We start from the raw sequence: 21,230 nt of genomic DNA on the forward strand, positions 1-21,230 counted from the left end.
AGTTTTATTATTCAGCCAAAGATTCAAGGAGGCTCCTCTGAAAATTGCTGCGTGGAGCTCTCTCTTCTCTAGTATTTTGCCCCACAATTTCTAGCCACCCTGACCTCCCTGAACTTTGATCTTTGTTTCCTCAACTAAATGAGATCTCTGACCTTTGTTTGGGTTTGCCTTCCTGGGCTGCATTCTCAAATCTGCCTCCAGGTATCAAGCCAGGGCAGTCATAGCCTCAGTTTGTTTGTTTCCATTTCCTCAGAGATGCCATCCTGAGCTGCCTATGATATTTGAAAGTAGTTGTTTCATATATTTTGTTTTGTTTTCTTGTTGTTTACACCTGGAGGTCAATTCTTAGAGTGGTTAATCTTTCATGAGCAGAAGTGGAAGTCTTCTATCCATGTGTTTTTATTTACAAAGAATCTCTTGTAAACAACATATAGGTCTTGCTTTATTTGTTTTTTAAAATCTAGTCTGACCATCTCTGCCTTTTAGCATAGTTTCGTCAATTTAGATTTAATATAATATTGGTTTTAATGAGTTTAAGCCCTGCCATCATGGTATTTGTCTTTGAAATTTCTTTTATTTTTTCCTCTGTTGTTTGTTCCTCCTTTTGCCTTTTTTGGATTAATTGGGTGTTTTTAAAGTCCATTTTTATCACTTTTATTGGATTTTTAGCTATACCTTTTTTGTGTTTTTTTTAGTGACTGCTGTAGTGATTGTAATAGTCATCTTTATCTTATCACAGTCTACCTTGAATCAATATTATACTACTTCGTATATAAGGTAAGAATATTACAATAGTGTAATTCTGTTTGCTTCTTTCTTGTCCTTTGTGTAATTATTGCCATGTATTTTACTTTTATATATGTTATTAACCACACAATACATTATTATTTTTGCTTTAAACAGATGCTTTTCTTATAAAGAAATCATGATAAGAAAAAAATCTTTTTCTTTACCCATGTAGTGACCATTTCTTGTGATCTTCATTTTTTTCTCTATACATCTGAATTTTCTTCTGCTATGATATTTCTTTAGCTTAATGAACTTTATTTAACATTTTAAAATACAGTGTTTCTCAATTGTGGCTATAAATTATCTTAGCTTTCGTATATATGAAAAAAATTTTTACTGTGTGATTTTGTGTCTTTATATTTAAAGGCTATTTTTACTGCAAATAGCATTCTAAGTTGACCTATATTTTTTAAAGTAATTTGAAGATGTAATTTCCTTTTCTTCTGGCTTCCACTGTTTCTCTTAAGAATTCCATCAGTTTTATTTCTTCTCCTATGAAAGTAACATGTCTTTTTTTCTCCCTTTGACTTTTTAAAGTAGAATTTTTTTTTTTGTTTTTGGATGTAATTTTAATATGATGTAGCTAAGCATCAGTTTCATTTTTTATTGTGATTGTGAATTGTATGGTTTATTTACTCTGTAGCTTGATATTTCTCATCCTTTTTGTAAAGTTTTCTGCCATTATCTCTTCAAATATCACATCTGTGCCATTGTGTCACTCTGTCCTCTATTGCTAGGAGTTTGCTTCACTTATGTTAGGCTTTTTCACTATGTCTCTAGTTTTTCTTGCTGTCTTCTCTGTATTTTATATCCTTGCATCTCCTTTGATCTATATTTCAATTAAGTAATTCTTTCTTTAGATATTTCCAATTTTTTCTTAAACCCATGTTTCAATTATTTGTTACTATTTAATATAGTACCCCAAGCTCACTGTATTACAGTAGTTTTATTCATAATTCTGCAGCATTTGCATCAGATTCTTACTGAATTCTGCTAGGCGGTTCTTCTGGCAGTCCCTCCTGGTTTTACTCATATGGCTACCTGGCAGCTTGATTGGTTTTAGATGGTCTCAGAATGTTTCACTCACATGTCTGATGGCTTGAGCTGGCTTGTTGGTCTAGGGGTCCCCAGCTACAAATGACTTGTCTCTGCTGTACTTGGCCTATCATCCTCCGCTAGAATGGTCTGGGCTTCTATACATGGTATTCTTAGAATAGAATTCCAAGAAGGAGAGAGCCTAGTATTTATCCTTCTTGACACCTAAGCGCAGAATTTCTACATCATCACTTCTATATTGTTCTGAGAAAGTCTTATGCCAGTCCATGTTCAAAGAGTGGGGAGAATCCCACTTTTTTGATGAGAGCAAGGATAAAGTAACATTATGAAGGCTGTATATACAGAGACGGGAAGAATTTGTGTCAGTTATTTTTCAGCTGATTTAGTTCTAATTATTTTATTTGTTTGTTTATTGACATAATTGATATGCCATAAAATCCACCATTCTAAAGTATACAATTCAATGGTTTTTGGTATAATCAGTAGGTGTGCAACTATCACCATCATATAGTTTCAGAACATTTTAATTACCCGCAAACAAAATCCCCCATCCTTTAACAGTCACTTCCTATTCTTCTTTCCCCCCAGCACCTGAAAATCACTAATCCACTTTATTTCTCTATGGATTTGTCTATTCTGGACATTTCATTTAAAGGCAGTCATACAATACGTGGCCTTTTGTGTCTGGCTTCTTTCACTTAGCATGATGTTTTAAGGTTCATCCATATTGTAGCATATATCAATCTTTTACTTCTTTTTATGGCTGAATAATATTCAGTTGCATACCACATGTTTATACATTCATCAGTTGATAGATTTTTGGTTTGTTTCCACACTTGTTGTTATGAATAGTGCTGCTGTGAACATTTTTATTTGTTTTTGTATGGACATGTTTTAATTTCTTTTTGGTATATACCTAGGAATGGAATTTTTAGTCGTATGATAAATCTATATTTAAGCTTTTGAGGAATTGCCAGACTGTTGTCCAGAGCTACTGCACTATTTTACATTAGCACCAGCAATGTATGAGGGTTCTAATTACTCTATCCTCACCAACCTTGGTTATTGTCTGTCATTATTATTCTGTGGATGTGAAGTGGTAGCTCATGGTTTTGATTTGCATTTCCCTTATGGCTAATGATGCTCTTTTCATATGCTTATTAGCCATTCATGTGTCTTCTTTGGAAGATATCTACTCAAGTCCTTTGCCTATTAATTTTTTTTTTAATTATAGAACTTTAAGAATTGTTTATGTATTCTGGGTAATAGACCCTTATCAGAGATGTGATTCTCAAATATTTTCTCCTATTCTGTGGGTTGTCTTTTCACTTTCTTGATGGTATCTTTTGAGGCACAAAAGATTGTTATTTTGATGATGTCCAATATATTTAATTTTTCTGTTGATTGCTTATGCTTTTTGTGTCAGATCTAAGAAACTGTTGTCTAATTCAAAGTAATGAAGATTTACATTCATATTTTCTTCTAACTTTTTAAATAATGTTAGCTCATACATTGAGGTCTTTGATCCATTTGGAGTTAATTTTTATATATAGCGTGAGGTATGGGTCCAAATTCTGTCTTTTGCCTGTGGATTTCAAGTTATCCCAGCACCATTTATTGAACAGACTATTCTCTCCCCCTTTAATGGTCTTGGCACCCTTGTTGAAAATCAGGTGACCATAAATGTATGGGATTATTTCTGGACCTAATTCAATTCCATTGATCTGTATGTCTTTCCTTATGCCACTACCACACTGGTTTGATTATTGTGACTTTGTGGTAGGTTTTGAAATTGGAAAGTGTCAATCTTCCAACTTTTTCCTTTTTTTTCAAGATTGTTTTGGCTAGTTTGGGTTCTTTGTAACTCCTTATGAATTTTAGAATCTGCTTGTCTATTCCTATAAAAAAGTCTGTTGGAATCTGATAGATATTGCATTGAATTTGTAGACCAGTGGGATGAATTGCTATCTTAATATTAAGTCTTTCAATCTATGAATATAGGATGTCTTTCCATTAATTTCTTTCAGCAACGTTTTATAGTTTTCAAAATACAAGTCTTGCATTGCTTTGGTTAAATGTATTCCTAAGTACTTTATTCTTTCTGGTACTATTGTCAGTGGAATTATTTTCTTAATTTCATTTTCGGATTTCATTTTAAGTGTATACAAATACAATAAGACTGATTTCTTTATAATTGATCTTTTATTGTACAATGTTGCTGAACTCATTTATTAGCTCAAATAATTTTTTGTGGCTCTCTTAGAGTTTTTTATATGTAAGATCATGTCATCTGCAAATAGAGTTAGTTTTACATATTCTTTTAAAATCTAGAGGCCTTTCAATTTTTTTTCTTGCCCAGTTGCCATGGCTAGAATATCCAGTACAATGTTGAATAGAAGTGAGAAGAGAGAGATTTTTGTCTGGTTCCTGATCTTGAAGGATTTCAGTCTTTCACTGTTAAATACTGTGTTAGCTGTGAGGTTTTCATACATGTTCTTTTTCAAGTTGAGATAAATCTCTTCTATTTCTAGTTTGTTGAGTATTTCCCATCTATTGAGATGGTCATGTGGTTTTTTTCCCCCTCTTTCTCTATTAGTATGGTGTATTGCTTGATTGATTTTCATATGGTTAAACAATCTTGCCTTCCTGGGATAAATTCCACTTAGTCGTGGTGTATAATCCTTTTTATATACTAATGGATTCAGTTTGCTGATAGTTTTTTGAGGATTTTTGCACCTGTAATCATAAGGGATATTGGTCTGTCATCTTCTTTTCTTGTGATAACTTTGTCTGGTTCTTATATTAGATTAGTACCGATCTCACAGAATGAGTTAGGAAGTCTTCTTTTTGCTTCCCTGTTTGGAAAGTGTTTGTGAACTTGGTGTTAATTCTTCTTTAACCATTTGGTAGAATTCATGAGTTAAGCCAGCTGATCTTGGGCTATCCTTTGCTGGTACTTTGTTTATTACTAATTCAATCTGTTTATTGTTATAGCCTCTTGATGTTTTCTATTTTTTCTTGAGTCAGTTTTGGTAGTTAGTATCTTTCTAGGAATCTATCCCTTTTATCTAAGCTATCTAATTTGTTGGCATACAATTGTTCATAATATTTCCTTATTATCTTTTTTACCTACTCTTTGTCGGTAGTATGCCTCATCTTTCATTCCTGATTTTAATAATTTGTGTCTTCTATCTTTTATTCCCTAGTCAGTCTAGCTAGTTTTGTCAATTTTGTTGATCATTACAAAGAACAAACTTTTGGCTTTAGTGATTTTCTTTATTGTTTCCTACTCTGTATTTTATTTATTTTCACTTTAAGCTTTACTATTTCCTTTCTTTCGCTTGCTTTGAGTTTAGTTTGCTATTTATTTTTTAAGTTTCTTAGAGTGCAAAGTTAGGTTGATTTGAGACCCTTTTTCTTTTTTAATGTAGGCTTTTACAGCTATAAATTTCTTTCTGAGCAGTGTTTCTGCAGCATCCTGTAAGTTTTGGTATGTTATTTTTCTGTTTTAATTGACCTGAAAGTAATTTTTAATTTCTCTATGATTTGTTCTTTGATATATTGCTTATTTAGGTATGTGATGCTTAATTTCCATATATTTATGATTTTCTCAAATTTTTTCTGTTATTGATTTCTAATTTTATTTCATTGTGTTCAGAGAGCATACTTTATATGACTTGAGTTCTTTTAAATTTATTAAGGCTTGTTTTATGACCTAGTATATAGTGTATCCTGTAGAATGTTTCATGTGCACTTGAGAAGAATGCATATTCTGCTGGTGTTGTGTGGATTCTTCTGTTTATATCTGTTTGGTCCAAGTGGTTTTTAATGTTGTCCAAGTCTTCTGTTCCCTTGCTGGTTGTCTGTCTAGTTGTTCTGTTTATTATTGAAAGTGAGGTACTGAAGTCTCCAACTATTATTGTTGAATTTCTATTTTAATTTCTGTCAGTGTTTGCTTCATGTATTTTGAGGATCTGTTGTTACGTGCATGTATGTTTGTAATTTTTATGTCTTTTTATTATAAAATGTCCCTCTTTATCAGTAGTAATATTTTTTAAAGTCTATTTATCTTATATTTGTGTAACCATTCCAACTTTCTTATGGTTGCTGTTTGTATGATATGTGTTTTCCATCCATTCACTTTCAATCTATTTGTATCTTTAGGTGTGTCTCCTGTAGATAGTACATACTTGGATCTTTGCTTTTTACATAGTCTATTAATCTCTGCATTTTGATTGAACTATTTAATCCATTCACATGTAATGTTATTATTGATATAGTCAGACTTATGTGTATTTTACTTTTTTCCCCTATATGTCTTATATTGCTTTTTGTTCCTCTGCCTTTCATTTATTTATTTTTCTCTAGTAAGTGAATATTTTCAAATGTGATATTTTAATTTATTTAGTAATTTTCACTATATTTTTGAGTTATTTCCTTAGTGTTTGCTCCAGAGTTTACTATATACATCTTAACTTATTAAAATATGTTCCAAATTTATACTAACTTAATTCTAGTGAGATAAAATAATGTTACTTATATGGGTCTATTCTCTTTCTTCCCTTTTTGTGATATTGTTATAGATATTACGTCTGTATATGTTGCAAACCCAACAATACATTTTTAATACTTCATATAACTTTGTCTTTTAAAGAATCTGAGAGAAGAAAGGAGAGCAAAGATATATTTATAGCTTTTTTTATATTTACCATTTCTGGTTTTCTTCATTTGTTCCTGTGAATCCAAATTGCCATCTGGGAATACCACATAATATCCTTAGCCCAGTATAAATTTTCCCACCCACTTCCTTTGTGCTGTTGTTGGGAAATATATTAGATTTGTATGTGTTATAGGCCCAACAATTTGATGATAGGTATCTTTTTAAATATAAGTTTTAATAAGTCAGTTAACAGCAGAAAGGAGATGAAATATGTATTTTTACTCTCTTAAATAGTGATGTAATTACTGTTACCAATGCTCTTTGTTTTATTGTGTAGAGTTGAATTACTGTCTGGGGTCATGTCCTTTCCCCCTGAAGAACTTCCTTTAGTATTTCTTGTTAGGTGAATCTGCTAGCAATGAATTCTGTCAATTTTTTTTTTTTTTTTTGGTTTGTGCAAATGTTTATTTCACTTTAATTTTTGAAAAGTGGCTTTGCTGGATAGAAAATTTTTGGTTGGCGGTTTTTCTTTGAGAGCTTTAACTATATTATCCCTGTTACTGGCCTCCATTGTTCCTGATTAAAAGTCAGTTGTTAATCTTATTTGGCTTCTTTGTAAGTGAGGAGTCATATTTTCTCTATTTTTAAGATTTTTCTCTTTGTCTTTCATCATTTTTATTATAGTGTGTCTGTTTGTTGATCTCTTCATGTTTATTGTACTTAGAGTGTGTTAAGATTCTTGAACGTGTAGGTTAACATTTTGATCAAATTTGAGAAGTTTTCAGGAATCATTTCTTCAAAGAAATTTTAGCCTCCTTTCTCTCTCTCCTATCCTTCTAATATGCCCATTATACATATATTGGTGCAATTAATGTTGGCCCACATTTATCTGTGGCTCTGTTCATTTTTCTTATTTCGTTTTTCCTCTCTACTTCAGCTTGTATAATCTCTATTGCTCTATCTTCAAGTTTGCTCCTTCATTCTCTGCCAGTTCAAATCTGCTGTTGAGTCTCTCTAGCGTATTTTTCATTTCAGTTATTGTACTATTCTATTCCTAATTTTCATTAGTTCTTTTTTTTATAATTTCTGTGTGTTTACTGATATTCTCCATTTGATTAGACATTGACTAGACATACCTACCTTTCCTTCTTTAAGCATGGTTTTATTATTTTTTTGTCTTTATTTGAAATATTTTTATTGTCCTTTTATTCCCATTCTTGTGGTGTCAATTTTATTTTTATTATCCCTCTCTTTCTCCTGACTCTCCTTTATGATGCTTTGTAATTTTTCATTTTGAGGTTTAATTCAGTAAATATTTTTTCATATATGTCAGAAGTTTGCAAACCAAGGCCTGAAGGCCAAACCTGATCCACTGCTTTTTTTGTTAATAAAGTTTTATTGGAGTATAGTTATGCTCAATTTTCTGTGTATTGTGTATGGGTGCTTTTGCACTACAACAGCAGAGGTGAGTAGTTGTGACAAAGATTGTATTGTCTGCAAAGCCTAAAATATGTACCATGTGGCCCTTTACAGAAATATAAAGTTTTCCCATCTCAGTTCTGTGGTATTTTTGTGTGACCTGAGTTCTAGAAGTATTTCAAGGGGTCATTTACAGCTGCTTTTGCAGCATGTATGAGGCTTAACTTCATTACAGAACAGGTTTTACATTAATGTTTGATATTGAGGTTTCTCCACCATGTGGACAATGTGGATTTCAACCCAACACATATGCCTGGGATAGGCTTTATGTTCTCATAAGTGACTTTTTTCTTTCGTACACATGGTCTAGTGTATTTAAGGTTCTTCTCTGCTTCTTTGGGCTTGTGATGTGTTTTAGTACCTTTTTCACAGAAAGGGGCTGCAACTGAAGGCTTCTAGCATTATAAAAATGGTTCAGCTTAGCTCCCTTTCTTGAGGATACCCAAGATTGTATCTCCCGGCCCTGCTGGGTTTTGAAACTCGTGCCTCCTAGCTTTTGCTTGTCTAGCTCATGTATAGTAAAATTCTGCCAAGCTCGAACTTCTCCTCAAGATTCTTGTTTTGAATCCCTGCTTTATGTCTACCATCTGATAATTGCCTTTTGTTTTAAGGTAGGCTATGTGTTGAAAATGTTTTGCGTAGATTTTAGCCTTGATTTTTTTGTGTATATAGTTTTAAATTTTATTGAGAATGTCAGGAAGGTATTTTTAAATGTTTTACATCTGTTTTTGAGAGCACGTATTTTTCAAAACTATGTACTATATTTGCATATCAAATGCTGAGTTTTTCATTATGTTTTATTTTCATTTTTTTATTGTTTGTGTATCCATAGATGAAGAGCCATCTGGTCTGGTTTAAAAATTTAGACAAAACAGTATGGATGGCTTCCCTTTAGTTTTATTCATGTTCCACAGCTAGGTTGTTATTAGGACCTTTAAAGTACCAATGTATCCTGGAAGAATTATTAGATGCAAGCTTATATTACCTGTTGCTCTAACACCCTGATGGTAGTGAGAAGTAAAATATAATGATAGGATTACTAGTGTATCCTTTTCTTGTTTGTGTTTGATACAGTCATTAGGCCTGGGTCCCACTGTCTATAACATGCTTCCTCCTTTGCAATACCATACTAGTTACAAGCTATGACTATAGCTTGTTGGAAATTTTTTGCTAGAAATTTTGCCTGCAGTTGGGTCTAAATTCAACTAGCTTTCTGCATGGTATATTCACTACATGAAACATCAGACTTTCCTGTATTACACTTCCAGCAGCTGTATGGAGGCATGCCAGTGATATGCTTCTTGATTGCCCTATGGCCCACAACTGCCTTCAGAACTTTCTCATTTTCAGGAAGGGACATTTGAGTGACATTATGCCAGGGGTCCTCTTTTAATTTCCAGAAGTATAGTACTTTACTACTTTCTAGTTTGATTTGTGTAGTTGTTACCATTCCCAAATTCCTGTTGTTGCTGGCAAGTTTTCTTATTATTTAAATGGTGATCTGAAGGGACGATGTTAGATGTGATTGCTAAATTTAGCCATTTTATGTAGAAATTAAAACATCTGTTTTTCTGATGAAAAAAATGTAACCAGGAGTTTCATGAAATATTTATAGTAACCTATTTCTTACTTTGACTTTTTCAGGTAATGTGTTACATGTGGGCACTCAATAAATTTTGTTTTTACCTGAGTGAATTAATTAGTGTTGTCATATAATAAATTTTCTATGAAATAACAACTTAAACTTTTAAGCAAAATGTTAAAAAGTTAAAGTTCTTAACTTTATTATTTCTTATTATAGAAGTGATATGAATTTATTGTAGAAAATTTATGATGCAGAAAAATCTTAATAAATGAAGATAACCATCATTAACTTTTCCAAAGGCACATTTATACATTTAAAAACAGAATTATGATCATCTTAAACATAATGTTTTGTATCTTTATTTCACTTAATTTATCATGAACATTTTCCCTTGTTATTAAATTTTCTTCTAGTTGTTTCATAATATAATATAAAATTTGAAAACTATGTTATAGTTTTCCTCAATTTCATAAAGAGATGATGAAGATTATTTAGCATTTTCCCATGATGACTCCATGTCATTTCTATAATGTATTACAAGAGAGTTATACCTTTGAAAATTTCTGTAAGATATAAGTATTTTGTTCTTGCTCTTTTTGCGTATTTCTTTGCCCTTTGGTGTTAACTCTTGTTGATGAAGTTATGCTAGTCTCTTGGGATTTCTCTCTCACTTTCAAATTTTCTACAAACAAGAGGTACAGTATTTAATGTCTGGTCTTTTGATTCATGCTTCCTGATAGTGCATTTGTTTCTGTCATTGATTACCTGTGTGACTTTGGGTAGTTGCCTAACCCAGACTTCCTCATCTTAGAAGTGGTCCAAAAAAATAGCACCTTCCACATAGAACTGTTGTGAGGATTAAATGATATAATTCATGTATACCATCTGGTAAACTATGTGGCAATAAGTGGTATTTGCAATATTTTTAAACGTATGCAATATGTACACTGACCAATCGGAACAGATGCCAGCCACAAACAATTGGAATGGATTGAACACTGGCTTTCCTGGCTACAGTGAGAGATAGCTCAATTAAATGCTATCTTAGCTGTAATAATGATGACAATGATTGTGAGGGTGATAGTGATGATGTTTGGGCAAGCAGTTATCAAACTATGTCAATATTATGCCTCAAATAGTAACTAAAGGTACAAGTTTTTATATAACAGTTTTATCTCTCAGCTGAAATTTTTGGATTCTGTTATAATATTAATATCAAACATATTAAATCTTATTTTATGAAGACATAAAAAATCTCATGCTTTAAATCTGATTCTGTTTATTTCACATTCAAATCGAATTTCAGTCAAGCCTTGAAGCTTTTCTTAGCCAAAGAAGATAAACATTGACACATATTAATTTAAAAGTGCTATTTTTGTTAATGTATTTTCTAGAAGTAAGGACATGGTGCTACACAATTTTCTGTATTTATTGTTCTGATGTTATTATGTGTAAATATAATTAAGATGCATTTTAACATTTTTTAATCAAAGCTATATTATTCAGTCTTGTATTTATGTAAGTTAATAGACATACTATTCACACGAATCTTTAATGAATACGTTAAAAGTGTTTCCCCCTTAGCTATAACTTTTATATTTCGGTTTATCTCTAGTCCCTGCATTTTATAGAGCATAAGGCAAAATTTCAACACCGAATTTATTGTAGATATTGTCCTGCATTAATATTTTGAGCCACATGTATTATACATTAAAAAATCTTGGAAAATGTCTTTTGGGCTTTGCTGCCATTCAGATTTTTAAAATAAATTCTTTGTTTTGATAGCTATTTTACTTGGTATTGTTAAGTAGTTATTTGTAATATTTTTTACTATTTTCTTTAGCTTGCCAATGTAATGGACATAGCACTTGCATCAATAATAATGTGTGTGAACAGTGTAAAAATCTCACCACGGGAAAGCAGTGTCAAGACTGCATGCCAGGTTATTATGGAGATCCAACCAATGGAGGACAATGCACAGGTAAGTATTTTTGCTTTTATTTTAGTATATTTTTAATACAATACAGAAAGAAAATTGAGAAAGATAACCTCTTGTGGAAAATATATTTTATTAAAGAAATTTTTTCCATTGTCTCAATATTTTTAGAAGGTAATATATATTTATTAGGGAATATGTGAACTATAAAAATTCTGTGATATACTTGCTTTAAAAATTTTACTTTTTCTTATTTCTAAACAAGTACCTGTTTATTATAGGAAATTTATCAAATGCAGATAACTTAAAAATTACCTACAATCTCACTATTCAAAAATAATCACTGCTGATTGTTTTTTTTAATGATAAAAGTTATCATTTTGACTTTAGAAATAAGAAATAATTAAAGGTTTTGTGTATGCCTTGCATCAGGTAAATTTTTTTTGGACAAGGTAGGTGGGAGTATAGCATTATATTTAAGAGAAAGGGTTTAGAATCAATCCTGGGCTGAAATCCTAACTCTGCCACTATTTACATGTATGGCCTTGGCTAATTAGTGTAATGAACCTCTCAGAACTTCATTTTTCTCAATGTGAGAAGGAGGTGAAAATACTTCCTTGGCTTGTTGTAAAGATCATATGAGTTTCCATGTCATGGAGGCACATGTAGCAGGAAGTGAAGCACATTAAAAGAACCTACATAGGGGCCAGTCCCGTGGCCAAGTGGTTAAATTTCTGTGCATTCCACTTCAGCAGCCTGGGTTTGTGGGTTCAAATCCTGCCTGTGGACCTACTCCACTCGTCAGCCGTGCTCTGGAGGCATCCCACATACGAAAAATAGAGGGAGATTGGCACAGATGTTGGCTTGGGGCTAATCTTCCTCAAGCAAAAAAAGAGGAAGATTGGCAATGGATGTTAGCTCAGGGCAAATCTTCCTTACCAAAATAAAGAGAAAAAAGCATATATAAGTGCTAGCTATTACCATCACATTTTTCGTTCACTAAACCCTACTTTTCTCCATCATTCTTTCTATGCTGCTGTTTCCTTTTCCTACTTTTTAAAGAATTTTTGGTCTTTCTTTTAAAATTTTCCTTTTAAATTGTAATTTTATAGTAATCTTTCTTTATCTCTAGGTTAGTCCTTGTCCCTTAAATTTTTTTTTATTTCCTTTAATTCCAAATTTAGTCTTTCACTTTATCTTTAAAATACTTTTGTACATAAAAAAATGGATTTATATACTTTATTGAAACGCTTTAAGGCAACTTGTTCACTCTAACCTTTTTGGTGGGACAAAACAATATAGCGTACTATGGTTAGAAATTCCAGCTCTATATTCACGCAAAAGGTTGGAAATCTGCCTTGCCATGTACTAGTTGATTTGTGAGTTTCTTTTTTTTTTTTAATTGAGTTATTGATAGGTTGCAATCTTATGAAATTTCAATTGTACATTAATGTTTGTCAGTCATGTTGTAGGTGCACCACTTCACCTTTTGTGCCCACCCCCAACCCCACCTTTCCCCTGGTATCCACTAAACTGTTCTTGGTCCATAGTTTTAAATTCCTCATATGAGTGGAGTCATACACAGATTATCTTTCTCTCGCTGGCTTATTTCACTTAACATAATTCTCTCAAGGTCCATCCATGTTATTGCAAATGGAATGATTTTGTTCTGTTTTGCAGCTGAGTAGTATTCCATTGTATATATGTACCACATCTTCTTTATCCATTCGTCTGTTGATGGGCACTTAGGTTGCTTCCACGTCTTGGCTATTGTAAACAGTGCTGCAATAAACATTGGGGTGCACAGGACTTTTGGGATTGCTGACTTCAGGCTCTTTGGATAAATACCCAGTAGTGGGAAGGCTGGATCGTATGGTAGTTCTATTTTTAGTTTTTTGAGGAATCTCCATACTGTTTTCCATAGTGGCTGCACCAGTTTGCATTCCCACCAGCAGTGTATGAGGGTTCCTTTTTCTCCGCAACCTCTCCAACATTTGTTGCTATTAGTTTTAGATATTTTTGTCATTCTAACGGGTGTAAGGTGATATCTTGGTGTAGTTTTGATTTGCATTTCCCTGATGATCAGTGATGATGAGCATCTTTTCATGTGCCTATTGGCCATCAGTATATCTTCTTTGGAGAAATGTCTGTTCATGTCTCCAGGCCATTTTTTGATTGGGTTGTTTGATGTTTTGTGGTTGAGTTGCGAGAGTTCTTTATATATTAAGGATATTAAGCCTTTGTCAGATATATGACTTGCAAATATTTTTTCCCAGTTAGTGGGTTGTTTTTTTGTTTCAATCCTGTTTTCATTTGCCTTGAAGAAGCTCTTTAATCTGATGAGGTCCCATTTGTTTATTCTTTCTATTGTTTCCCTTCTCTGAGAAGGCATGGTGTCCGAAAAGATCCTTTTAATACTGATGTCAAAGAGTGTATTGCCTACGTTTTCTTCCAGAAGCCTTATGGTTTCAGGTCTCACCTTTAGGTCTTTGATCCATTTTGAGTTTATTTTGGTGAACGGTGAAAAAGAATGGTCAATTTTCATTCTTTTACATGTGGCTTTCCAGTTTTCCCAGCACCATTTGTTGAAAAGACTTTCTTTTCTCCATTGTATGCCCTCAGCTCCTTTGTCAAAGATAAGCTGTCCATAGATGTGTGGTTTTATTTCTGGGCTTTCAATTCTGTTCCATTGATCTGTGCACCTGTTTTTGTACCAGTACCATGCTGTTTTGATTACTGTAGCTTTGTAGTATGTTTTGAAGTCAGTGATTGTGATGCCTCCCGTTTTGTTCTTTTTTCTCAGGATTGCTTTAGCAATTCGGGGTCTTTTGTTGCCCCATATGAATTTTAGGATTCTTTGTTCTAATTCTGTAAAGAATGTCATTGGGATTCTGATTGGGATGGCGTTGAATCTGTAGATTGCTTTAGGTAGAATGGACATTTTAACTATGTTTATTCTTCCAATCCATGTACATGGAATGTCTTTCCATCTCCTTATGTCGTCATCCAGTTCTCTCAGAAAAGCCTTGTAATTTTCATTATATAGGTCCTTCACTTCCTTAGTTAAATTTACCCCAAGATATTTTATTCTTTTTGTTGCGATTGTGAATGGTATTGTATTCTTGAGTTCTTTTTCTGTTGGTTCATTACTGGAGTATAGAAATGCTACTGATTTATGCAAATTGATTTTATGCCCTGCAACTTTGCTGTAGTTGTTGATTACTTCTAACAGTTTTCCAATGGATTCTTTGGGATTTTCTATATATAAGATCATGTCGTCTGCAAACAGCAAGAGTTTCACTTCTTCCCTCCCTATTTGGATTCCTTTTATTCCTTTTTCTTGCCTGATTGCTCTGGCCAGGACCTCCAGTACTATGTTAAATAAGAGTGGTGATAGAGGGCATCCTTGTCTCGTTCCTGTTTTCAGGGGGATGGGGTTCAGTTTTTGCCCATTGAGTATGATGTTGGCTATGGGTTTGTCGTATATGGCCTTTATTATGTTGAGGTAGTTTCCTTCTATGCTCATTTTGTTCAGAGTTTTTATCATAAATGGCTGTTGGATCTTGTCAAATGCCTTCTCTGCATCTATTGAGATGATCATGTGGTTTTTATTCCTCAGTTTGTTGATGTGGTGTATCACGTTGATTGATTTGCGGATGTTGAACCATCCCTGTGTCCCTGGTATGAATCCCACCTGATCCTGATGTATGATTCTTTTGATGAATTGCTGAATTCTGGTTGCCAAAATTTTGTTTAGAATTTTTGCATCTATGTTCCTCAGTGATATTGGCCTGTAGTTCTCTTTTTTCGTGGTGTCCTTGTCAGGTTTTGGTATCAGCGTGATGTTGGCCTCATAGAATGTGTTAGGAAGTGTTCCATCTTCCCTAGTTTTTTGGAATAGCTTGAAAAGGATGGGTATTAAATCCTCTCTGAAAGTTTGGTAGAATTCCCCAGGAAAGCCATCTGGTCCTGCGGTTTTATTCTTTGGGATGTTTTTGATTGCTGTTTCAATCTCTTTCCTTGTGATTGGTCTGTTCAAATTGTCTGCCTCTTCTTGAGTGAGCTTTGGGAGACTGTAGGAGTCCAAGAATTTATCCATTTCCTCTAGGTTATCCATTCTGTTGGCATATAGTTTTTTGTAGTATTCTCTTGTAATCTGTTGTATTTCTGCAGAGTCTGTTGTTATTTCTCCTCGCTCATTTCTGATTTTGTTTATTTGAGCTTTCTCCCTTTTTTTCTTTGTAAGTCTGGCTAGGGGTTTGTCAATTTTATTTATCTTCTCAAAAAACCAGCTCTTTGTCTCATTGATCCTTTCTACTGCCTTTTTCGTTTCAATAGTATTTATTTCTGCTCTGATTTTTATTATTTCTCTCCTGCTGACTTTGGGCTTCATTTGTTCTTTTTTCTCTAGTTCAGTTAGGTGTGCTTTAAGGTTGCTTATTTGGGATTTTTCTTGTTTGTTAAGATGTGCCTGAATTGCGATGAATTTTCCTCTTAATACAGCTTTTGCTGTATCCCATATGAGTTGGTATGGCATGCTATCATTTTCATTTGTTTCCAGGTATTTTTTGATTTCTTCTTTAATTTCTTCAATGATCCATTGCTTGTTCAGTAGTGTGTTGTTTAGTCTCCACATCTTTGTGCCTTTCTCAGCTTTTTTCTTGTAATTAATTTCTAGCCTTATAGCACTATGATCTGAGAAGATGCTTGTTATTATTTCAATTTTTTTAAATTTGTAGAGGCTTGCCTTGTTTCCCAACATATGGTCTATCCTAGAGAATGTTCCATGTGCACTTGAGAAGAATGTGTATTCAGCTCCTTCAGGGTGGAGTGATCTATATATGTCTATTAAGTCCAATTGTTTTAGTTTTTCATTCAGCTCCGCTATTTCCTTGTTGATTTTCTGTCTGGATGATCTGTCCATTGATGTGAGTGGGGTGTTGAGGTCCCCTACTATTATTGTGTTGTTTTTAACATCTTCCTTTAGGTCTGTTGATAGTTGCTTTATGAATCTTGGTGCTCCTGTGTTGGGTGCATAGATATTTATAAGCGTTATTTCTTCTTGATGAAGTGTCCCTTTGATCATTATATATTGTTCCTCTGTGTCTCTCTTTACCTGTCTTATTTTGAAATCCACTTGGTCTGATATGAGAATTGCAACACCTGCCTTTTTTTCCTTGCTATTTGCTTGAAGTATTGTCCTCCACCCCTTCACCCTGAGTTTGTGTTTGTCCTTGGGGCTGAGGTGTGTTTCCTGGAGGCAACAAATTGTTGGATCTTGTTCTTTAATCCATTTTGCCACTCTGTGTCTTTTTATTGGAGAGTTCAATCCGTTCACATTGAGAGTGATTATTGATGCATGTGGACTTAATGCTGTCAATCTGTCGCTCATTATCTTGTTTTCCTGTGTTTCTTTTCCTGTGTGCTGTAGACTACCCATTTAATACTGCAATTTCTTATGCTGGGTTTCTTAGATTTTTCCTTATCTATGATTTGTGACTCTGTTCTGTACTTTATTTTAGTGTCTACCTTGAAGTTTGTATTTAGAATCTCGTGTATAATATAGTCTATTCTCTGGTGGTCTCTTACTTACTCGACCAATACTGATTTAGACCCTTTGCTCTTCCCCTCCTAAATAATTATATTCATTTTTTATTCCAACTCGTCTTATTAATTTGTAGTTAGAGTGCTAAGATCGTCCTTGTTTTGGTAGTTTCCTTATTTTTACCCTAATGCTATAGTTGAATATTTGCTATCCTGTTCTGGTTCTATCCATCGGTCTCCCTAGTATGTGGATTGTGTCCCCTTTCTCCCTTTTTTCTTTTTTCAAGTATGAGAGCCTTCTTGAGGATTTCTTGTAGTGGAGGGCTTTTAGTTACAAATTCCCTTAACTTTTGTTTGTCTGGAAAAGATTTAATTTCTCCCTCATATCTGAAGGAAATTCTTGCTGGATAGAGTATTCTTGGCTGAAGGTTTTTATCCTTTAAAGCTTTGAATATATCACTCCATTCTCTCCTAGCTTGTAGGGTTTCTGTAGAGAAATCTGCTGACAGTCTGATAGGGGCTCCTTTATAGGTTATTCTCTTTTTTTTCCTTACTTCCCTGAGTATTCTCTCCTTATCATTCCTATTTGCCAACTTTACTATTATGTGCCTTGCGGTGGGTCTTTTTACACTGACAAATCTAGGAGATCTAAAACCCTCCTCAACACACATTTCTCCGTTGATCCCTAGATTTGGGAAGTTCTCTTCAATAATTTCGTTAAGCACACTTTCTGCTCCATTTTCCTTTTCCATATTCTCGGGAATTCCTATGATCCTTATGTTCTTACTCCTCATTAAATCCATTATCTCTCGGAGATTTTCCTCATTTTTTTAAATTCTTAGTTCTCTTTCTTCCTCTGTCTGGCGCCATTCAGCCTGCCTGTCCTCGATTATGCTGATTTGCTCCTCTATATTGTCTACATGGGCATTCAGGGAATCCATATTCTGTTTTATCTGGTCCACTGTGTTTTTCATCTCAAGTAATTCTGTTTGATTCTTCTTTATGATTTCAATCTCTTTTGTGAAGTAACTCCAGAACTTGGCTTGTTTCTCTATCTTTCTCTCTACCTCATTGAGTTTTTTGATTATAGCTGCTCTGAATTCATTATCACTTAGTTTACCTAATTCCAAGTCCTCAGGACTTAATTCTGTGTTTTTATTGTTTTCCTTCTGGTCTGGGGCTTTTATAAATTGCTGGATGGTAGAGGAGCGGTTTTTTCTCATGGTGGTAGAATTCAGTTGCAGTTACAGCCTGTCGCCAGTAGATGGGGGTCGGGAGCGGCGTGTTAGCTCTCCGCCTTGTGGCAAGATGGCTGTGCCCACTGGCTTTGCTGGGGGAGGGGCTGTTAGTAACACGCGCCGGTCTGGGTTCAGATCAGTTCTGTTCTCTGGTCTCCCAAGGCCCTTGATTTATAGGGTCCCCGCGGACGGAAGCTTCTCCCCCCCCCTCCGTCAGCGGGTCTCCACTGAATAAGCGGCAAGAGTCCTGGATGATCCCCCGGTCGCGCGGCCTCTCCCCGCTCCTTCCCGACCTGCGCCGCAGCGATGGCAGACTCTAGGGGAGGGAGCGATGTTCTCTCCTACGTTCCAGCGCCTCCGAAGGTGTAAGCAAGGTTTATGATCTCCACCTTCTTGGGATTGTAGGTCTCTAACAAGCTGGCATTATGTTTATTCTCTGAAATTCAGTTCTTCCAATCTTTTGTTGTATTTTGGAGGGGAGAGAATCCCGGGTCAGCTCACCCCGCCATTTTGCTCCGCCCACTCTTTTTTTCTTAAATTTTTTATCTACTTTTTCTAAATGGAGATTGCCTAGATAGCACCCACAGAAAAGCTTCAGTTGTCAGCTATGAAAAGATGACGAATCTTTAAAGAGCGAGTTGGCCTGGCCTAGTGTAAATAAAAATTTTAATAGTACCTACATATTAAAACCACCTAGGAAGCTTTAAAAAAAAATATGGATGTCTGGGCCATTCCCTAAAATAATTAAATCAATATCTTGCTTGACATTGTAAGGTGATTCTTGGGCATTGATTCTTTTCAAAGGCTTCCCAAAGGACACTAATATGCACTCAGGGATGAGAAACATGGAGAGTGATGGGCTCAGCCTTTCAGTTGACAAAATTGCTCAGGCAGTAGCAGGTTTGGTGCTAAGTGAAGAGAAGTGAATGGAAGTTTTGTGATATGGAGTGCTCTGACCTTTCTGAAGCTCTAATATAGATGAATTGGCTGACATTCACATTTTCTGTGTTTGAGGCCCTGTGTTCATAGTTTTTTATTCATTATCTCATCCCAAGTTCACAACAACTGTGTGGGAGGTATCATTTCTAGCCCCATTTTACATCCAGACCTAAATACACAAAGAAGTAAAATACCCAAGATCACACGCTGGTAAGAGGAAGAAGATGTCTGATTCTTAGGCCTTGCTCTTAACTCCTAATGCAGAAATTATTTTAGTATGGACAGAGGAGACCCAGTAGCCCTTAGCCCAAGCCATAGCTTAGTGCTGTGTCCAGTGTGTAATAGGAGTTGCAGTAGATATGGGCACAGTGGAATCCACAAACTTTAGACTTACTTCTATTGGAGTCATAGTATTTTGTTATTCTATGTTTTTCAAGTAAAAACATAAAGGCTTTGGAGCCATCTTGTTTTCCAAAGCTTTTTACTACTGAAATCTCAAGAATTTCATTGGACAAAAAGTATATTTCAGATAGATTATTTATATATGTTAATGTATTATTTCCACAACTTTAAGAAAAAAATAAAACGCTGGGATATTTTTTCACATTACAGTTTATATGTCTCTGCGGCCTTTTATGTATTTAATGTGTAGCTGTATATGTTTTGTTTTACTTTAATGACAGTGATTTCATGTATACTTTCCAACTTATTTTAATGCCTATATAATAGTGCATCAGATTTTTGTGAAGTAATTTACTTAATATATTTCTGTTATTTATGTAACACTTCTGACCCTAACCCCAATTTTAGAGCATTATTTTTTTAAATTAAGGTCAAATCCACATAACATAAAATTAACTATTTTAGGTGTGTAATAGGTGGCATTTGGTACATTCTTAATATTGTGCAATCGTCACCTCTGTGGAGTTCCACAACATTTTTGTCACTCCAAGAGAAAACTCCATACTTACTAAGCAGTCATCTCTGTCCCTGGCAACCACTAATATGCTTTCTGTCTCTATATGTTTACTTATGCTGGATATTTCGTATAAATGAAGTTATACAATGTAAGATGACCTCTTGTGACTGGTTTCTTTCGCTTAGCATAATGTTTTAGATGTTCATTCTTATTGTTGCTTGTATCCGTACTTCATTCCTTTTTTATGGCTGAATATTATTCCATTGTATGGATATACCACAATTTTTTAATCCATTTATTCACTAATGAACATTTGGATTTTTTCCCACTGTTTAGCTATTATGAATAGTGTTGATAAGAACATTACTGTGCAAGTTTTTGTTTGAATACTGGTTTTCAGTTCTTTTGTGTATAAACTAGGAGAGGAATTGCTGATTCATCTGGTTATTCTATGTTTAACTTTTTGAGGAACTGCCAAATTGTTCAAATTGTTTTCCATAGTGGCTGCACCATTTTATATTCCCACCAGAAATGTAGAGAATCCCAATTTTCCACATCCTTGACAACACTTGTTATTTTCCATTTTAAAAAAAATTTGGCCATCCTATGGGGTGTGAAGAGATATCTCATTGTGGTTTTGATTTGCATTTCTCTAATGACAAGTGATATTAACTCTCTTTTCATGTAGTTGTTGGTAATTGTATATTTTCTTTGGAGAAATCTATTCAAGTTCTTTGCCCATTTTTTAATTGTTTTTTTTTATTGTTGAATTCTAAGAGTTCTTTATGTATTCTAGATACAAGGCTCTTATCAGATATATGATTTGCAAATATTTTCTTCCATTTTATAGTTCATCTTTTCACTTTCTTGATATAGCCTTTGAAGCACCAAAGTTTTCCATTTTGATGAAGTCCAGTTTATTTATTTTTTCTTTTGTCGCTTATGCTTTTGGTGCATATGTAAGAATCCATTGCCAAATGCAATGTCATGAAGATAACCAAAGTATTATTTTAATTTTTTGCCAACGTAGGCAAAAGTAACATTTGAATAATTATATTAGCTGCAACATGTTTTAAATTAGAATG

General features: G+C 34.1%; 1 protein-coding gene across 3 annotated transcripts in view; it reads left to right on the forward strand.

Annotated features, from left to right (window-relative positions):
- The window catches only part of ATRNL1 (attractin like 1), a 730,944-nt gene that overhangs the window by 196,252 nt on the left and 513,462 nt on the right, over positions 1–21,230 (forward strand). For all 3 annotated transcript variants that reach the window (XM_046649411.1, XM_046649419.1, XM_046649424.1), the window contains exon 19: positions 11,413–11,550. In XM_046649411.1, the coding sequence (XP_046505367.1) occupies positions 11,413–11,550 (138 nt within the window). The remainder of the gene's footprint in view (positions 1–11,412; positions 11,551–21,230) is intronic.

Source organism: Equus quagga, chromosome 2 (genome assembly GCF_021613505.1).
Source record: "Equus quagga isolate Etosha38 chromosome 2, UCLA_HA_Equagga_1.0, whole genome shotgun sequence".
NCBI lineage: Eukaryota > Metazoa > Chordata > Mammalia > Perissodactyla > Equidae > Equus > Equus quagga.